This window comes from Tenrec ecaudatus, chromosome 7, assembly GCF_050624435.1.
Source record: "Tenrec ecaudatus isolate mTenEca1 chromosome 7, mTenEca1.hap1, whole genome shotgun sequence".
Taxonomy (NCBI): Eukaryota; Metazoa; Chordata; class Mammalia; order Afrosoricida; family Tenrecidae; genus Tenrec; species Tenrec ecaudatus.
In genome coordinates, this window is record NC_134536.1 from 3,078,074 (window position 1) to 3,096,127 (window position 18,054).

An 18,054-nucleotide genomic window follows, 5' to 3' on the forward strand; every position below is an offset into this window, starting at 1 on the left:
ACAGACAGAAGAAAGATGGTGAGACTTTGTCTCACATCCTTTGGACAGGCTGTCAGGAGAGACCAGTCGTGGAAAGGTCATCGTGGCTGACCAGTTTAAAAAAAAAAAAAGAAGACCACCCAGGACATGTCTTGGCACAGTAGCTGCAACAATAGGCCCTAGCATAACAATTTTGTGGATGGCACGGGGATGGGCAGTGCTTTATTCCATTGTCCACAGGATTTCTAAGTGTCAGAACGGGCTCACTGGCGCCTAACAGTAATAACACCGGCAGCAGTGGATGAATGTATGGATTGTGCTAAGAGATGTAAGAGCCTCCCATAAAATTATTTGATAAATAATAGAAAAGAACAACAAGGGCAACATATTTTGAGAAAGAGAAAAAAATATCACCAGCACCCAAGAATATCACACAAGAAGAAAAGGGAAGGTCATAAAAAGACAATGAGAATGGAAAGGCCCCAAAGGGACCTGGAAGGCTGCTCATGAATGTGGAATATCTAAGGCCAAGGAGGAGTTGACAGCATAGAAGATTTGAGCCGAATATTTTAAAAGTGGCTCAAGAAGACAAGGGGAACCATTTTAACGCAATGCTCAGAGACCAAGAGTTAGACAGCCAGAACGGAAGGACATGCTGGGCACTTCCCAGGCTGGAAGAACTGACACTGAGTTGCAGTATTGGAAGGTAGTGTGGGACAATAATTGACCGGTCCTGGAAGCATCCAAAGAAGATAGAATGAATACACAGAGTAACTGTATTTAAAAAAGGATGGATTGATATCCAATCATTTCAGGAGGCAGCAAATAATCAAGAGCCAGTGGCCTTGAAAGAAGAAATCTAAGCCGTACTCAAGGCTCCAGGAATGGACTGGATACCAATCAAAGTGTTTCAATGAACTGATGCAGCGATGGAAGAACTCAATAGTCTATGCTAAGAAATTTGAAAGGCAGTTACCTGGCTGACCAACTGGAGGTGTTCATAAGTAAGACCACCTGAATGAAGAATGGCAAGACAGAATGTGGACGCTATGGAACGATATCATTAATATCACATGCAAGTCGGTGTTTGCTTAAGACCCTTCAAATGCAGTCGCAGCAGTGCATTGACAGGGGTCGTGCGGTGCTGCCAAAGATCCAAGATGAATTCCAAAGAAGACCTGGAAGGAAGAACGTCTTTGCTGGCATCGGGCAGATCTTGGCTAAAAGCAGAGAATACCAGAGAGATGTGCACTTTTGTTTTACTGATGATGTGGGAGCTTGAACATAAGGTTCATACCACATTCTGGATGTCATTGTGAAGAATGGGCACTCTAGGACACCGCATGGCCTTGTGCAGAATGGAACCTAGGCCTAGAGGCAGTCGTTCCAACAGAACCAGGAGCCATGCATCAGGATTGGATCTGTTACCCCCCACTTATGAAAACTGTATACTGAGCACATAAACAGGAATCTGGATGGACTAGATGGAAAAGTGTACAGCAAGATGCCACCGGGATGCATCCAGATTGGAGGAACGCTCAACCACAGCCTGCGACAGGCAAGACATCACCGAGCTTGCTGAATGCCAGGAGGACTTGATTCACTTCCAAAGGAAGATGAAAGGCTCTAACCAGCACAGGTCATGTTGGTGACTGACGCGTGCACACCCGTCCTGAGCGATGGTGTTCTCAGTTGCAAGGTGTGGGGCGAGAGTGATGGTGACTGGGGTGGTGAAGGGTATGTGTCAGTGAGGCTGGCACAGGAGTCTGAGTGGGTTGTCAGTTGGGTAGTGATGTGTCTTGGTGGTTACACAGTGGTGTTTGGGGGGCAATGATGCAGTGATGTAGTCATCTCCCACCCTGTGAGCTGATGTGATCATGTTGATTTCCCCACAGCTCTCTGATCTCTCTGCTCTGTGGGTCAGGTGCTGGAGCGCTAGGCAAAAGCCCGGTAGTTCAAACTCATCAGCCCCTCGAGGGGAGCAAGCTGAAGCTGTCTGCTTCTGCAATCCTCTACCATCTCAGAAATGCTATCTTGGGCTGCGGGGAGTTGGAATTGCCTCACTGACCGTGGGTTTACTTAACATTTTTATTTTTTACTTAATAACTGGTCTGTGGAACTGAACTGGCTGATAAGCGAGGAATGGGTGTCCGGGTCTACAAGGTGACCAGGTGAGAAGAGAGACGTGCCCATAAGCAGTTCTGATTTTTGAAGCTTTTGGTTCTGTAGCTGGATCACAGTCGATCATTCTTAGGAGAGACCCACCCCTCTTGGGACCGGCCACCAGGTGGATGGACACAGTGGCTGGCACCATTGGCTCAGACACAGTGCGTGTTACACAGGACTGGGCAGGGACAGTTTCCTTCTGCTGTACATCAGGTCTCTGAGTCAGAACCAACTCGGGGGCTCCCAGCAGCAAACGTCAGCTCATCCGAGTCCTGATTTACCCGGTAACACTGGCCTGACTTTGGTGGGAGTCTCCAACTTTCTAACCCTGGTTTTAACTTCGGGTTTGTTCAATGTGTTACCACACGGGCCATCTACTCAACAAACTCTTTGTTAACTTTGCCGGCGATGGATCCACAAACCTGTGCTCAAGGCTGGGCCTTTGGAGAGTAAAACACACCTCTCCCATCACTGAAAAAAAAAACACAACGCACTGCCTCATTGGGCAAGTGAGATCCACAGTGTTGGTAGCGTGGGTCTTTCCTGGTGACCGTGGCCCTCCGTGTGCTCGAGATCTGGGTGGGTCCCACCAGCGGCAGCTTCAGCATGGGCTCCTGTGACAACAGGGCTTGGAGGCCTCCCTCGCTGGACCAGGCAGAGGACGCAGTGGCTGAGACGTTGGGTCCTTGCACAGAAATGTACAGTGCAGCACCCAACCGCACAAAGGGGGTCTTGAAACATGCGCTGGGTAAAAAATAATGTCAATATTTTTGTGGCTTTGAGTGCTTTTTGATAGGTCTCTCCTTTGTCCCCCAGTCACCTACTCACTGTGGCATGTGACGCTCACCCTGCCATGATAGTGACAGTGTGGCTGGCATCGTCGGTGAGGTGTGGGTTAAGGCTGGGAATGGCACACCCTGAGCCTGGTCTTTTACAATCCATCCATACGCTCATGGGAACCTAGTTCCCAGAGGCAGTGGCGGCGGTGTTGTTAGGGGCTGTGGAGTTGGTTCCGACCTGGAGCAACCTGCCCGCATGTCCAACAGCAGGCAACGCTGCCAGGCCCTCCCTGCCGGGTCTTTGCAGTTGTGATGTTCAAGCCCCTGGTTGCAGCCACGGTGCCTCAGTCCAGCTCGAGGTGGCTCTTCCTGCACTGGCTGTCTTTGAGATGCTCAGCACAGCCTGTCTGAGTTGAGTACAGATGTTGGCAGGTTGGTACTTTGTTGCTGTTTCACGAAGACCAGGGGCTGGACTAGAGGAGGGTGCTGAGAGTCAGTAGAAGAGATGCCCCAGCCTTTTCTACCCTCTGCGTTTCATTTCAACAATGACGTGAGCTTGGCCAGCATTGTTGGATGATGCCCGGTCAGTTCTGACACATGGTCCCAGAGGACAGACTAGACCTGCCCCATGGGGTTTCCAAGTCTGTACCCTTTAATGGGACCAGATCCGTGGGTCTTTTCTCCTGCGGAGCAGCTGGTGGGTTTGCACCGATGGCCTCTCTGTGCGCAGTGGAGCATTTTAACCAGTGAGCCTCTTGGGCCCTGTAAGCAAGTGCGGTCTAGTGTGGCTAGACATTCATCCAAGCCGACCAAACCAAAGAAACCCCAACTCACTGACGATACGGACTCCCAGTGACCTTACAGGACCGAGTTGAACTGCCCCTGTTGAACTGCCCGGGGCTGTGGCTCTTTACAGGAGTAGAACACCCACATCTGTCTCCCACGATGCAATGACTGGGTTTTAGAACCATGGACCTTGCAGTTAGCACTCCAAGGGGTCACTGCGCCATCAGCCCTGTCCAGGTTGTCAAGCTGGACCGGAACAAAGACCTGTACTCGGGGCTGGTCCTCTGGGCCCCAGTTCCATGACCCCGCCCTTCGGACACAGCAGCACACCGCCGGGACCGCAGGCCCAGCCTTCCCCTCCACCACGCTCAGCTTTCAGGAACCACACCCGGGCAGCGCCACTCAGATGATTCTGCTTCGTAGGATACCGAGCAGGGGAGAGGAAAAGCAGGGATGTCCAGCAGTGAGCGTCCCTCACGGGCTGTGATTTGGTTTCCCGTCAGGTCGGATGCCACAGTTTGACAAGAAGGCTCCAAACACTGTATGGGGAGATGGGATGGAAGGCAAGGGAATGGTTCCACGAAGCTTTTGAAACCCGTGAGTGCGTGTGTGCGTGTGTGTGCGCCTGTGTGCGTGTGTGTGTAAATCATCTTCAATGAATCCCAACCACACCCACCGCCGTCCAGTCGGTTTCGATTCCTAGTGACCTCATAGGACTGAGGAGGACTGGCCCACGGGGTGTCCAAGGCCGTCACTCTCGAGGGAAGCAGGTGGCCACCTATGTCGCCGAAGGAGAGACTGATGGGCTTGAACCCCTGACCTTTCAGTTCGCAGCCCGACACTTTACCGCTGCGTCACCAGAGATCCTAGAGCCTCCTGAAAAGATGGTGCACTGTGTATGTCCAGGCCAGGTTAGGACAGACGTGTGCTTTAGAGAGTTTTACCAGGTTTGTGTTGAAGCCTGTGTCCGTGAAGACCCCGAAGTTCAAGTTGCAGGAGCAGGAAGCAGCATTGGCTGTTCTGGGAGGTCTCCGTAGGGCGCTATTTGCTTACTCTCTGGCGCCATCTACTGTCTGCGCGGGGAACTTCCTAATGATCATCTATTTTGTGTATATTTCTGAAGTTCAGCCTCTATCAAGTGCCGCACATTGTCACGGAAACCCAACATTCCGCAACAACCAAAATTCCCGCTTCCTTGATAAATTCCTTCAGAATTGACCGGCCACAGGCACGCCACGTACATTTTCCACAAAGGAACTTGGAGGATTTTGAAACATCAAGAAGAAAACCAAGCCCGGCTCTCCTAGACCCCAAGGCGTGCCGCAAAGTGACAGCCGTGGAGATGGGGTGGCAGCCCGGGGAGCCAGGACACAGGACGGAGAGTCCCCCACCTGGAAGCAGACCACCCTGGAGTGGGGGAGATGAAGGTGGCAGTTGAGAAAGGGGGCAGAGACATCTGACCCCTCCTCGACTGTGGAATAATTGCAAGGAGACTAGCTGAATTTTCCCCTCCTGAAGAAGAATGGGCGCGTCTGAACTGTGGTGCTGGAGAGGACTGTGGAAAGTGCCCAGGACCGCTAACTGGACACACAAGTCTATATCGGAAGAAGTCCGGCCGAGTGCTCCTTGGATGGAGAGACTTTGTCTCACAGGCTTTGGATATGTGTCCAGAGAGACCAGTGCCCGGAGAAGGACGTCCTGCTTGGTAAATTGGAGGGAAGCAAAAAAAGGGTAGCCCTCGATGAGATGGATGGACACAGTGGCTGTGACCATGGGCTCAGGCAGGGGAAGAGGTATGAGGGTGGCCCCGGATGGAACAGATTGCGTTCTGTCATGTTGTTTTGTGTTGTGTTATGCATGGGTCGCTGTGAGTTGGAACTGACTTAAAGGCACCTAGCAACAGCCACCACCCCGGCTGTGCGTGAATTCCTACCTCTGACCTAAGGTGAGGCCCACTACTGTCTGCAAGGAGCCCGGGTGGCTTAGTGGGTTTGCACGGGGCTGGTAACCACAGGTCAGCAGTTCAGAATCCCCAGCACTCCTCTGGAGAAAGGAGAGACTTTCTACTGCCGTAATAAGTTAGAAACCCCAAGGGGCAGTCCTCTGTCTCCCTAGTGTCTCTGTGAGTGGGAATCTGCTCGAGGCGTGAGTTTGGTTTTGAGTTCTGTCTGCAAAAGCAACTCCTGGCCAGCCATGCAGCCCACCCAACTCCAGGACATGCAGTCTGTGGTCGTTCCGTAATTTCTTGTCGGCTTGACAAATGAGTGGGGACTAGCCTGTTAATTGGGTCATAGTCTGATTGTGCCTTCTTGCGAGCATGGCCTTCTTGTATGGAGGGCCCTGGAACACCCTCCCCACCCCCTGCCTTCACCTTCCTGTGGATGAACTACCTGAAAGCGCCCTGTGATGTGGCCACTGCCATTGGATCCACACAGTTCCGCACTTGCTGCATTCTGCATCATTGCATGTGGCTGCCTGAGTCTGAAGAGGGGCTGGTGGACTGGTGTTGGATTTTTGGACTTGCGTTGGACTGGGCAGGGATGTTTGCTTGGTGTAGAATTACTTCTTGATGTTAAGCTCTCTCTTTACGTAGATGAGGGTCTCTGGATTTGCTTCCTCTAGGCAACCTGGCCCAACACACAGTCCAAACCAGGCCTTGGTCCTCACCAGTGGCTCTCCGTGCTGCAGGGATCTCCACCCGGAAATGCTCATCCCACGGGGCCCAAAGGAACTGCAGGCATCGAGGAGAACACGGATGAGGAGCAGGAGTCTCCATCAGCCCTCTTGTTCCCTTCCCTCCCGAGTTTGGGGTCCTCTCACCACCACTAGGATGGAATGTTTAGCTAGTGTAGAGTCCGTGTGTATGTGCGTGTGGTGTGTGTGTGTGTGCGTGTGCGTGTGTGCACGCGTGCGTGTGTACCAAAACATGAAAAACTGAATTCAAACCCTGATGAATTCTTACGGCAATGATTTATGTAATGTTATGATTTTTATTATCCGCAAGGAAAATGTTTTCGGGTTTTTTCTCCCGTTCTTTTTAGTTCCTAAAGGATTCTTTCAAACAGTCGATAGAGCCCTGGTGTGGAATCATGGGACGCAAGCCCTGGGCTGCCAGCTGCAGGGTCAGCAGTTAGAACCCCCAGCTGCTCCGTGGGAGGAAGAAGGAGTCCTGCCCCAGAAGGATGTCCAGTCTTAGAAAGCCCCAGGGCGCAGATCTGCCCTGCCCGCTAAGTTCACTAGGAATCGGAATCTACTCCCGGATGGGTTGGGTGGCATAATCTTGCTAGGAGTTGACATCCACTCCACGAGAGAGCTTTAAAATAACAACAGAACTTTTAAAAAGGGCCAGGCATCCTTGGGATCACAGTCGTTCTTCCACAGTTACACCGACGCCTTGCCCTTTTGGGAAGCCCAGGGCATAAAGAGCTACCCTGTTAGGCTGCTAAGGGCATGGTCAGCAGGTGGAAACCAGCCGTTACTCTGAGGGAGGGAGGCCTTTCTACTCCTGCCCTGTCCTCCAGGCTCGCTATGAGTTGGCATCCACTTGAGGGCAATGCATTTGGAGTGCAGTACACACTCACTCACACACACACGCAATGAAATTAATTTCTCATATGTGGGGTTTTATTTTTTATTTTATTTAGTCTAAGGTGTGCGTCTCCCATTTAAATGCGTTAGGCTCAATCTTTAAAGAAAATAACAATAACCGCTTAACATACATTCCATACCCATTGTACCCACTAGACAACACTACTGAGGCATGGCCCTACTGCTGTCGATAGGCATGTGATCAGAAATGGTCAGACTTTAGTTTTCCCCCCGCCGAGGATGGTCACCAAGAGGAAGCCTCCAGGAGACCAGGAGGAGCCAAAGGCCTGCTTCTCGCCCCTCCCCGACCTTCCTTGGTATGAGTTGGCTTGAAGAAGTCTTATTGGACTTTACAGAGGGTCAGAACCACCGCTTGCAGGAAATGAGTGGCCAGCTGGAAGCCCTTATTCCATCGCCCTCCCCCCTCCGCCGCCACCGCTGACAGGGTGCTGAAACAGCATGTGTCTCCCCCTCTGGGAGTGGGAAATGTTTGGGGTTTTGAGTGGTTTCTGCCTTACCCAGGTTCTGGCTCTTGCAGGTTTATCACTGTGCTAGCATTGTGCTTTTGTTCCAAAGGACTGTCGCATGGATACCGTGTCCACAGGTCCTCAGCCTTGAAGTCACAACAAGATTTGAGGGCACCTCGGGAGCATTTACCTGAACCTTAAAGATTTTTTGAACAGGGCCGGCAATATTGAAGTGAAGTGCCTCCCAAAAGCTTCTCTGGGGTCTGTAAGTCTTATTGTTGAGAACAGAACATGATCTGAGATGGCTATTCATCGCCTCACCAGATTTATTCCAAAACAGCTTCAGAATTTCCCCCTGGAACAAGCCCCAAAGGGAATGGTACCCCCAAACGTGCCGCCATTTTCTTTTTCCACCTCAAGAGGAACAGTGCATTTCCCCAAGAGGATTCTCAACCTGTCGTCATGCCAGGGGAGCTTGAGTGAGTGAGGCCTCCAAGCCTTTGGGGCGCAGTCTGTAGTGAAGTTGGGGTCCCTGGGGGACAGTGTCTTGAACATGTCGGAGTGCTGGGCGCCTCTGAGTCGAGCGGCCCCCGGACTCGACAGAAGAGAGCAGTGCCCAGCTCTGCGCCCTTGTCACACCTGTTGTGTTTGAGCCCACAGGGGCGGCCACGGGATCACTCGGTCGTTTTGTCGAGAGTCTTCCGCTTTCATTTTGTCTGCCAACCCTCCACCTCACCAAGCACGATGTCCTTCTCCAGGGGCTGCGGTCTCCTTTGGGCGTGTCCACTTACAGTGTGCATACCTTCCAACCCACCCCACCCCCATTTTATGTACTTTCTCTGTTAGCAGACAGGAGGGCTCTTCAATGGGTGGTTCTGCACCCAGGCTTTCCTTTCACACACAAACCAGCCCTTTGTGTGAGGGGGTTATGGGGGGGGGGGGCTCTTCTGGCTCAGACATCAGGTGTGGTCATTGCATCGTGGGTCACCAAGCCCCTCCCCATGTTTGTGTGTTTCCTTCTGAGCAGCTCACAGGCTGCCATCCCCCACCTCCCTCACAACCAGGTGTGTGTTTGTTCGCGGCCGGCCTGCGCGTGACTGTGTCTGTAAAGCACGCTCTCTCTCTTCCCAGAGCCTCTGTGTGTTCACGCCACCCGGAGTGAAGGAAGGGAAGCCGAGGCTCGTGCCCGCCGGGCCCATCTCGCAGGGCACCACGGTATCTGCGTATGTGGCCAAGTCCAGGAAAACCCTGCTGGTAGAAGACATCCTCGGGGTCAGCGGCTCTTGGACACTTGCACTTTTCATACACAGGCTTATGAAGAAAGGCTGACTCGTCATTCTTCTGTGGCAGCTTAAGCCATTGTTGTGTTGAGATACAGATGGATATTGTATTAGTCTGGCTACTTTAGAGAAACAATTCCACAGAAATTCATGTATAAGATAGTTTTACATAAAGCTTAGGTGCACATTAAGAAAACATCCCAACTCAGTGCTGCCCAAGCCCATAAGTCCAACATTAACCCATATATCCAACACCAATCCACAAAGTCCTCCTCCATCTAACAAAACACACATAATGATGCCGGCTGCAGGAGGAAAGCCAAGCCAGTGAAAGTGTAAGCTTCTCAGCACTGGCAGGGGTCTCCACATGACTGCTCCAGCACCCAGGGATGCCACACCCACACACCCTTCACAACCAGGTGACCTACCCTCTGGGGTAGGTCCATGTGGCTTCTCCTTAGGAATGTCTTGCAAGAAGTGAGCCTTGCCAGCTGAAGCAGGGAATGGGCTAAGGCAGCTACACCCTGGTCCAACCATCAGAAAGCAAGAGACCTGAGAACCAGAAAGGCGAGGCTCACTGAGTCATTTATCGCTCTGCCCTTCAATTAACCCCAAATGTGTTTATTGGCCAGGTTGGCACCATAAACTACCTCAGATGTTGATGCAAATTCACTTTTATATCCAGTTCTCTTGCACCCCTATGGTTAGGCTCAGGGCCTGCCAGTCCATGCTAAGTAGATAGCCTGTGTGTGCACATCCATGTAAAATGATGATTGTCTAGGGCTATATATGTCAGGATACACATGGATGACTTAGCTGTGACTGTGTGCCACACCACCCCAGTCTGGATGGTTGATATCAGAGGCCACGGGATTTCCCAAGTGTCAGAGGTGACCTGACAGCATCTCAGGAGTTGTGTGAGCTGTGATGCTGGAGTTGGGGCCATCTGCTCTGCTCTCCACAGCCCTCTTGTAAGACTGCCCTGCCATCATGGTGGTGGGGGCCCAAGACAGGATGTGGATATGGCACAGGGATTGTGAGCCTCCCTCTGACCAGCCCCTTCTCCTCAAGCCGAGCTCTGAGTCAGGGTGGGAGGGAACTGGCAAAGGTTGTGGGTGGGCGGGTCTGTGACCCAGGGGGCCCTGGTGTACTGTGGGATTTGCCTCCCACTGCTATTCACAGTGGTTCAAAGCCACCAGCTGCTCCAAGGGAGAAAGATGAGGCCATCAGCTTGCGTAGAGATGAAAACCTTCTGGGGTAGGTCTTCCCCGTCCTGCGGGGTCAGAACTGACTTGACGGCTGTGGATTTCAGAGTGGTGGTCTTTCATGGCAGGTGAGGGCCTTCTGATGAAAGGTTGCTAAGCGAAGCAGATATCTTAAATGAAAGGTTGGCTATCAGCCATTTTCTCCAAAAATAAGTGCTAAATCAGAGTCATGAAGCCCGAGTTTCTGCTTTGGTTCTGGGACTAATTAATCTGCATTATCTTGAAGAAGTCAGGTAACTATTGAAAAAGAGAGATGGAGGAGGGGGGGCAGGAGGGGGAGGGGGAGTTGCTAGGATAGATGCTTATAGTAGGTGCTGTGCTATGAAAGATTCCCTTTGAGGCAAAAGAAAGCCCAGAAAACGTTCTGTTAATATGGGCACGTTTTCAAAAAGCCAATAAATGCCAAGTAGAGGTGTTTGCCTTGTGCTTGATCCATCAAGAGCGCTAATCCGTTTCGAATAGCCCTCTACGCCCAGCAGGATGGAAAGGGGATTGCTGTCCTGGAGCTTCATCCTCTCTGGCTTCCCATCCCGCCAGTGATTGTGGCAACTTAGGGAATCTTTACACTGCCAGCCAACTGTCACTTAAGAGAAATGGTGGCTGCGGGTGGTCTGAATACTTCCTGTGTGAATAAAGGAGCATCACTGGAGCCTTGGGTGTGATAAACAGGGGGCCTTTGGCTAAAGATGGGCAGTTCCTTGAGCTAACCTTCGGATGGCCACACCTCTACTCTACTCGGATTTCACTAGGGAAAGGATTGTTCTTTATTGATTCTGAGTGTTGGGCCCTGTCTGATGTAAATCAGAGTTTTAGCAAAACGAGCCTCACGTCTTTGACTGTCTGTCTGGTGCCCTTCTGTTTTCCCAGGACGAACGATTCCCCAGAGGTACCGGGCTGGAGTCGGGGACTCGGATTCAGTCTGTTCTTTGCTTGCCAATCGTCACTGCGATTGGAGACCTGATCGGCATTCTGGAGCTGTACAGGCACTGGGGCAAGGATGCCTTCTGCCTCAGCCATCAGGAGGTGAGGGCCTCCGAACGGCCAGTGGCCTTTGCACTTGTGTGTGCTGTTCAGTCAGTCGAGGGTGCTGACTGCTGGTGCTAAGTGAACCCACAACGGATGCTGCAGACCACAGTTTGCCCAATGAGGCTCATCCTTGCTAATCATTTTACCACCTTTGCTTTGCAGTTGCAGAGAGAGGAGGTTGGTTAAATTGGAAGGGTAATCTTTGTTGTTGTTTATACATGTGATAATGTTTGGGAGCAATACGGCAGAGCTCATCATAGCTGCTCCTCCCTCCTCCTCCCGGGGCTCCCTGCTTCCACCCCTTCCTCTTCCTTCCTGCCCTTTCCAGCCTTCAGAGCGTTGGCTCTGGTCAAACGCTGCTGCTTTCCCTCTCCCATGATGCATTTCTCAAAAAGGCACCCCCCTCATGGGTGCGATGGTTCACTTTGTAGGCCGTTGTCTCTGGCTTGCCTGAAAGGTGATCCCCAGCACTGGCTGCAGTTCCAGGTGTGAAGGATGATGTCTGAGGGGCATCATCTCCAGGGTTCCTCTGGTCTCTCTCAGACCCGGCAGTCTGGTCTTTTTATGATTTTTCATTTTGTTCTGCAATTTTCTCCTACTCTGTCCAGGACCTTTCTGCTACTGCGACCCTGCTCAGAATAGTGGTAGCAAGGCACCTTCCGGCCTTCAGCCTCGGGGCAGTGGAGGCGGCGATCCGTGTGGCCCTTGGGCCCCTCTGGACTGTTTGTCTCCCCGAGTGTTAGATGTTCTTCTCTCTCCTTCACTCGGGGGAGAGGGGGCAGGGAGCACAGTTTATTGTGGAGGGTCACTCGCAAATCTTGAAGACCCCACTCACTGCTCACCAAAGCAGGACTGAGCACTGTCCTTGTGGACTGTTACCTAAGTTGGCATCAGTGTCCCCAAGACTGTGAGTGCAAGAAACACACCTCCCCCACAGGCCAGTGGCTCACTTCCTCCTGGCGTTTGTTTGTCATGCTGTTGACCACCGTGGGTGTTCTGTGTAGACTCATGGATCTGTTCACCACCCATACACATGCACAGGGTGGAAATAAATGCTGCCAAACTAGCCGGATCATGTACCCCGTGGCGCCTACACATGCTTTCCACCTGGAACTGAACCCTCCCAACACCCCTGTCCACACCCCACCTCGGGATCACCTTTCTGTCCATGCCTGGTTCAGAGTTAACCCCTGGAAAATAGCTGTTACAAAACAACCCAAAGCTTGCCCCGCCCGCCTGCCACCCCAAAACTGTTCCTTGAAAGTTCACATCAGAACTGCATGCCCCACGAGGTTTCCGAAGCTGTCCATCCGTGTGGAAGCAGACGGCCACGTGGAGCTGCTGGTTGCGGAACCACGAGACTGCTGCTCAGCCTCCAAGTGTGTGTGTCATCACTGCCACCCTGGGGCTCCCACCCTGCTGGTTAACTGACCCGGGGTAGCCGTGGGAGGGGAAGAGCTACCGAGCTGAGTTCCTGTCAGTTCCCATTTGCAAGGAGTTTTTCCTCTCTTAGAAGCAGTCCATTTTCAAACATCGGTGAAAGGTTGCTCTCAGTGGTATTTTATTAAGGGGGGTGCTAGGAATCATCATTTTGCCTTAAGCAGTTGGGGTTCTTGTTGCTCTTTAAGTAAATGATCCATCGCCTTTGCCTTGAGCAGGAAACAAGGGTCACCCTTGAGAAGTGGAAACGGAAGCCTTGCCAACCCTTGTTGTTTGTTTCGGACTGAACAGCAGCAGTGTCTCCAGGGTCAGGGCCAGAGGGAGAGCTTCCTGTGGGCGCACCTGTCCTGGGCGGCATGCTTACTCCCCTCTTCTCTTTTTCAGGTTGCCACCGCTAACCTCGCCTGGGCTTCCGTAGCAATACATCAGGTGCAGGTGTGTCCTCCTGCTGGTTCCCCGGGGCTTGAACAATCGGGAGAGTTGTTGGGGGGCAGCACTGGGGGCCACTGGGTGAGTGGCTGAGATGTTCATTTTCGCCCCATGGACTTGGAGTCGCTGCTGACTCCCAGCAGCCAGGCCGGGCAGACCTTGGGCTCTATAGACTGTCAATCTTGATGGGGTAGACTAGATTGTCTCCTTTCCTGGGGAGAGGCTGCTGGGTTTGAACCACTGACCTTGCGATTAGCATCCTGACACTCAGACCATTGTGCCACCAGGGATCCTTTGGATAGTAAAGTGTTTCATTACTTTCAAAACATTATACGTATTCACGTCTATCTGCATACCCCTTGCCTTAACACCGCTGGCGTCTTTTAGTAGTTTACATGCCCGATGCCACTCCACAGGTTCCAGCCAATGTAGTGGGTGAGGCATGCATCAGCGCGAATCTCAAGGCCAGTACAGTAATTGGAAGCCAGCAGCCGCGCCTTAGGAGAAAGATGAGGCTTTCTACTCCCGTACGGTTTCAGTCTTGGGGGTGTCGCTGTGAGACAGCATCAACTCGGTGGCAGTGAGTTCGGTGCTGGGTTTGAAGGCTGTTTAAAGGTGCTTGGTCTGGGTCACTGTCTTCCTTGCAGAGCGGAAGTCACGGGGTTAACAGTCCTCTCCCTCCCCCTCCCCCTCCCCTCACGTCAGGTGTGCAGAGGACTTGCCAAACAGACGGAGCTGAATGACTTTCTACTCGACGTATCAAAGTAAGTGCCCCTTTCTGGGATGTCGGAGCCCGCGGGTCAGTGGGTCACATAAAGGGCCGCCCCCAGAGAGAGTGGTCTCCGACTACCACAGACAGTCCCCAAAGGCGGGCCTCCACGGTTCAAGGGTAGCCTTGTACCCTTAGGGACCCCGTAGGGATTGCAGATCACACTTTGTGTGTGGGGTGTCGATCCCATCGCTGTGGTGCTCAAGGGCAGGATGGCAGGGGGGATGGTCTCCTGGATGCTCGGAGGTCCGTTTTCTAGATGGACGTGCTCAGGGCAGCAGGCATGTCTGGTGCTTGCAGGAGAACGTTGATGGCAGTAGAGGGACAGAGAGAGGGCCACCTGTCTTATCTTCAGTGGGGTCCCCAGAGTTATTGTTTTCAAACATCGGGGCATCGACACCTGCAATAAACAATTGTGCCCTTTTAATCTTTCCCTGTACAGTGGCTCCATGATCCCAACCCAGAAAATGCTCCATTTCCCCAAAGTTTGACCTAGAAAATGCTCTGAGGCTGGCAGAGGCAGCAGTTAGAGATTTTCCCCTCCAAGATCAGACTCACGTTGCCTCTATTTGCTACCCAGGAATCCTTCTGCATTGTTGAGCCAGTGACTTACTAGTTCATACCCAACACGTGTCTGGCATCTGGTGGCTTCAGGGCCGTGGCCTCCAAGTTGACTGGAGGATGCTGGGCCTGTTTGTCCCCAGCCTGAGCCCGCATGTGCTGTGTCCCCTCTCGCCTCTCCCTAGGGCAGCACCTGGTGATCCCTCCACCAGGCAGGAGTCCTGTGAGCCCATGACTTGGGGCATTTGCGGTTGCTCCTTCCCATTGTGCCGAGCTTGTGAAGCAGACGATTAGAAGAGATGTGGGCTGAAAGGAACCCGGGTGTTGCTGCTGGGGGATCTTTGCCCTGTTAACCTCAAGGTTGGCAGTTCAAACCCACCAGCCCTTCTGAGGGAGAAAGTTGAGACTGTGCTTCACAAAGATTTACCATCTCGTCACCCTTTATCAGTTTGCTTGAGTTGGCCCGTGGCTTGCATTTGGGTATGGGATTGAAAACAAAAATCCCAGTCTTTGATCACCTACATCAGTATCCTCCGTGAGTTTGGTTTGGTTTTGGTTTAGCGAGAGTGTGGGGGACTTTCAGGCCGTGTAAGACATGCACAAATCATCAATACCAGCTAATCGCACACACCTCACCAAAGAGTAGTCCCAGGCAGCACAGGAGGGGCGGTTGTTACTTGACTAGTACAGCCCGAGAATGAGGTCACACATTTCCAAATGGCCCTTTACAGAAGAAACAAAAAAACAAAAAAGATGAAAACTCTAGATCCCTGGGCTTCTCCCCCAAGAGATTCTGATTCATGAGGTTGCAAATGGACCTGCATTTTCCTGGGCCCCCAGGTGATTGCCAATGATCAGCCAAGTGTAGGAACCCAGGCTTTTAGTGCAAGAATAGGCTCAAAACCCTTTGGATGATTTAAAAGCTGCACTACAATTGGTGAAGGTGATCATGCTTGAAGCATTTGTTACAAGTCAGGATTGCTTCAGTCATTTAGAAGGAGGGCTCATTTGCATGACATTAAAGCAGGCCTTCAAAGATGGCTGCCCACCACTCGGCCTTGAACAACATTGTGGCTTCTTACTCGGATCTCCTGCATCAGGCTCTGGAAAGCGTTCACCACAGCTCCCCCGTCCTCCCAGCCAGGGATAGAACCCTGATTTCCCCCGCTCTGGTTCCCATAATGCAATCATAAAATCCTGGTCTCCTGCTTCTTTGGCAGGCGTTGTCTGAGCAGCCTTGGTGGCCCATGGGTTAAGCGCTGGCTGCTCACCTCAAGGTCAATGCCTGAAGCCTACAGGCCTCTGCTGTAAAACCCATGTGGGGTTCTAAAACCCATGTGGGGTTCCCAAGGGTTGGGCTCCACTTGTCGTCAGTGGGTTTAGGGTAGGAGCTGTTTGAGAGTCGGAAAGTTGTAGCCTATAACTTACTCCATGGACGTGAACCTACTGAAGATCCTACCTGAACACAAGAGCCCCCGTGCTGGGAACATCTGTGCTTTCCCCCAGGAAGTCTGCCTCTTGATATATCTGCTTGCTGGACTGAGATCTTCATACAGACACCATACAACCCAAACAACAAAACCACCTCATCACAGTGACCCGTACAGGGTTTCTGAGACTGCAGATCTTTATGGGGCAGGCAGCCTCCTCTTTCCCCTACGCAGTGGATGGTGGGTTCGAACCTCTGGACCTTAAGAGTCAGTAACCCAACACAACTAACCCACAGCTCCACCAGGGATTCATACCCATGCCACCAATAAGTTCTACACCAGTTATAAAACTGAAGCTCACCCTGACTTGTGTATAGACATAGGTCCTATCGCTGCACGTGGTTTGCTGCCTCTTCTCAAACGTGCTGCGTTGCTTTCCTGAACACTGAAACATGTTCATTTCAACTTTCTGTGGCTTCAGCGACAATTTGCTTCTTAATCATATAGACGAGGCTTGGCAAATGCAGGCATTTTTGTTTCAGATCAGCTATAAATGGAAACACTAGATATGGTCAATCTAATTTTAATCCCTTCACTGCTTTAGTTCAATGATATAAGCCCTCTATACGTTGGCAGTTACCAATAGCGATGATGGTGCAATGGTTACTGAGTCATCCGCAACTGGAGTTGTTACAGTGTGACAGATGATGAGATTTCATCTATGTCTTAGAAAAGTAACAGTGAATGTTGTAACTAAAGGGCAACCGTATCTCTCTATCATGTCCGTCTGTCAAGAGATGGAGCAGGAGAGCTGGAGACTATGTGTGTACGTGCGCAGTCCCTGGTGGAGCAGACAGGCTACTGACCAAAAGGTTGCAAGTGGGATTGCATCCAGAGGCCCCTGGAAACCACGATCTGAGCATCTCCATCAAAGAGCCCCGAGAGCAGAGTTCGCTCTGGAGATGATGCGTGGGGACTACATGCACCCAAGTTACCTCGGACAGAACTTGTGTGTGTGTGAGTGTGTGTGTGTGTGTGTAATTAATATGTAGACAAACCCAGCAAAGGCATTCAACGTCTTATATGCCCGATGACCTCAATGATATCACTTATTTTGTTTCCCTTTTTTTCCAGGACATATTTTGATAACATTGTCGCAATAGATTCTCTACTTGAACACATAATGGTAGGTGGCCTCTTGTTTTGGAAATGATTTTGTTTAACTGTGGATCCGCAGTCTCCTTATATGGGATAACATGTTGATACTTACAAACTAATTTATTATGAAAATATGGTTTCCTCCTGGCGTGGGCTTGCCAACTAGACTTGCCATTTCTGTTCAATTTGGAGTGGGGATTTGAATAGAGGTATGTTTTTGCATCTCAGTCTGTACTTAGTAGATGAAAGGTATACTTTCAAAAATGCGCTTAGCTTTTGGTTTGACTTTTTTTTTAATTCTCCAAAACACCTTCTGGGCGTGGGTGACATTAGGGATCTCCTATCCATTCTCCCCGATGTTCCAGTTTGTTCTACTTCAGTTTAGTCTTTATCATTCCTCTCTCCTTGAATGCTGGCTTGAGGCTGACACCATGGAAGTTGGCAATAATCCCTCCACATGTCCTCCATTGTTGTTTTCGTGGCCTGGCTGAATGCCACGGAAGAAGAAATGTCATTAATCCCATTAGTCAAAGCCCATCGTGTGTGCCCCAGGGGTGGCCAGGTCTCTGGGTACATTTGTGTTTGCTGCGAACATGAGTAAGTAGTCTCCCTGTCTTTCTCTCCACTCCTCCGGACCAGGTCAAAGAATAGCTGTCCTCTATAATGTGAACTTTCCTCATGAGGTGATTCTGTGATCTCATGGCAGGCAGGAGTCTCATGTGATGTGTCCAGTGTTTTGTAGAAACAGGACAAGCCTGCTCAAGAGGTGACAGGGTCATGAGAGGAGCGAGTCCTGCAGTGAGAACTGGTCATCTTGGTGATTTTATTTGGATACAAGAGAGGCACCTGAACAAAAGGCAGAGAAAACCTTTGAGAAGGACGTAAAAGCAGAAAGAAAAAATATGAACCGATGAACGGCTTGTCCTAGGAC

General features: G+C 51.3%; 1 protein-coding gene across 1 annotated transcript in view; it reads left to right on the forward strand.

The window, feature by feature from the left end:
• Window positions 1-18,054, forward strand: part of PDE10A (phosphodiesterase 10A) — a 203,292-nt gene that overhangs the window by 138,687 nt on the left and 46,551 nt on the right. The window contains exons 6-10 of the mRNA XM_075554279.1: window positions 8,897-9,037; window positions 11,178-11,333; window positions 13,161-13,211; window positions 13,911-13,969; window positions 17,100-17,151. Coding sequence (XP_075410394.1) covers window positions 8,897-9,037; window positions 11,178-11,333; window positions 13,161-13,211; window positions 13,911-13,969; window positions 17,100-17,151 — 459 coding nt within the window. The remainder of the gene's footprint in view (window positions 1-8,896; window positions 9,038-11,177; window positions 11,334-13,160; window positions 13,212-13,910; window positions 13,970-17,099; window positions 17,152-18,054) is intronic.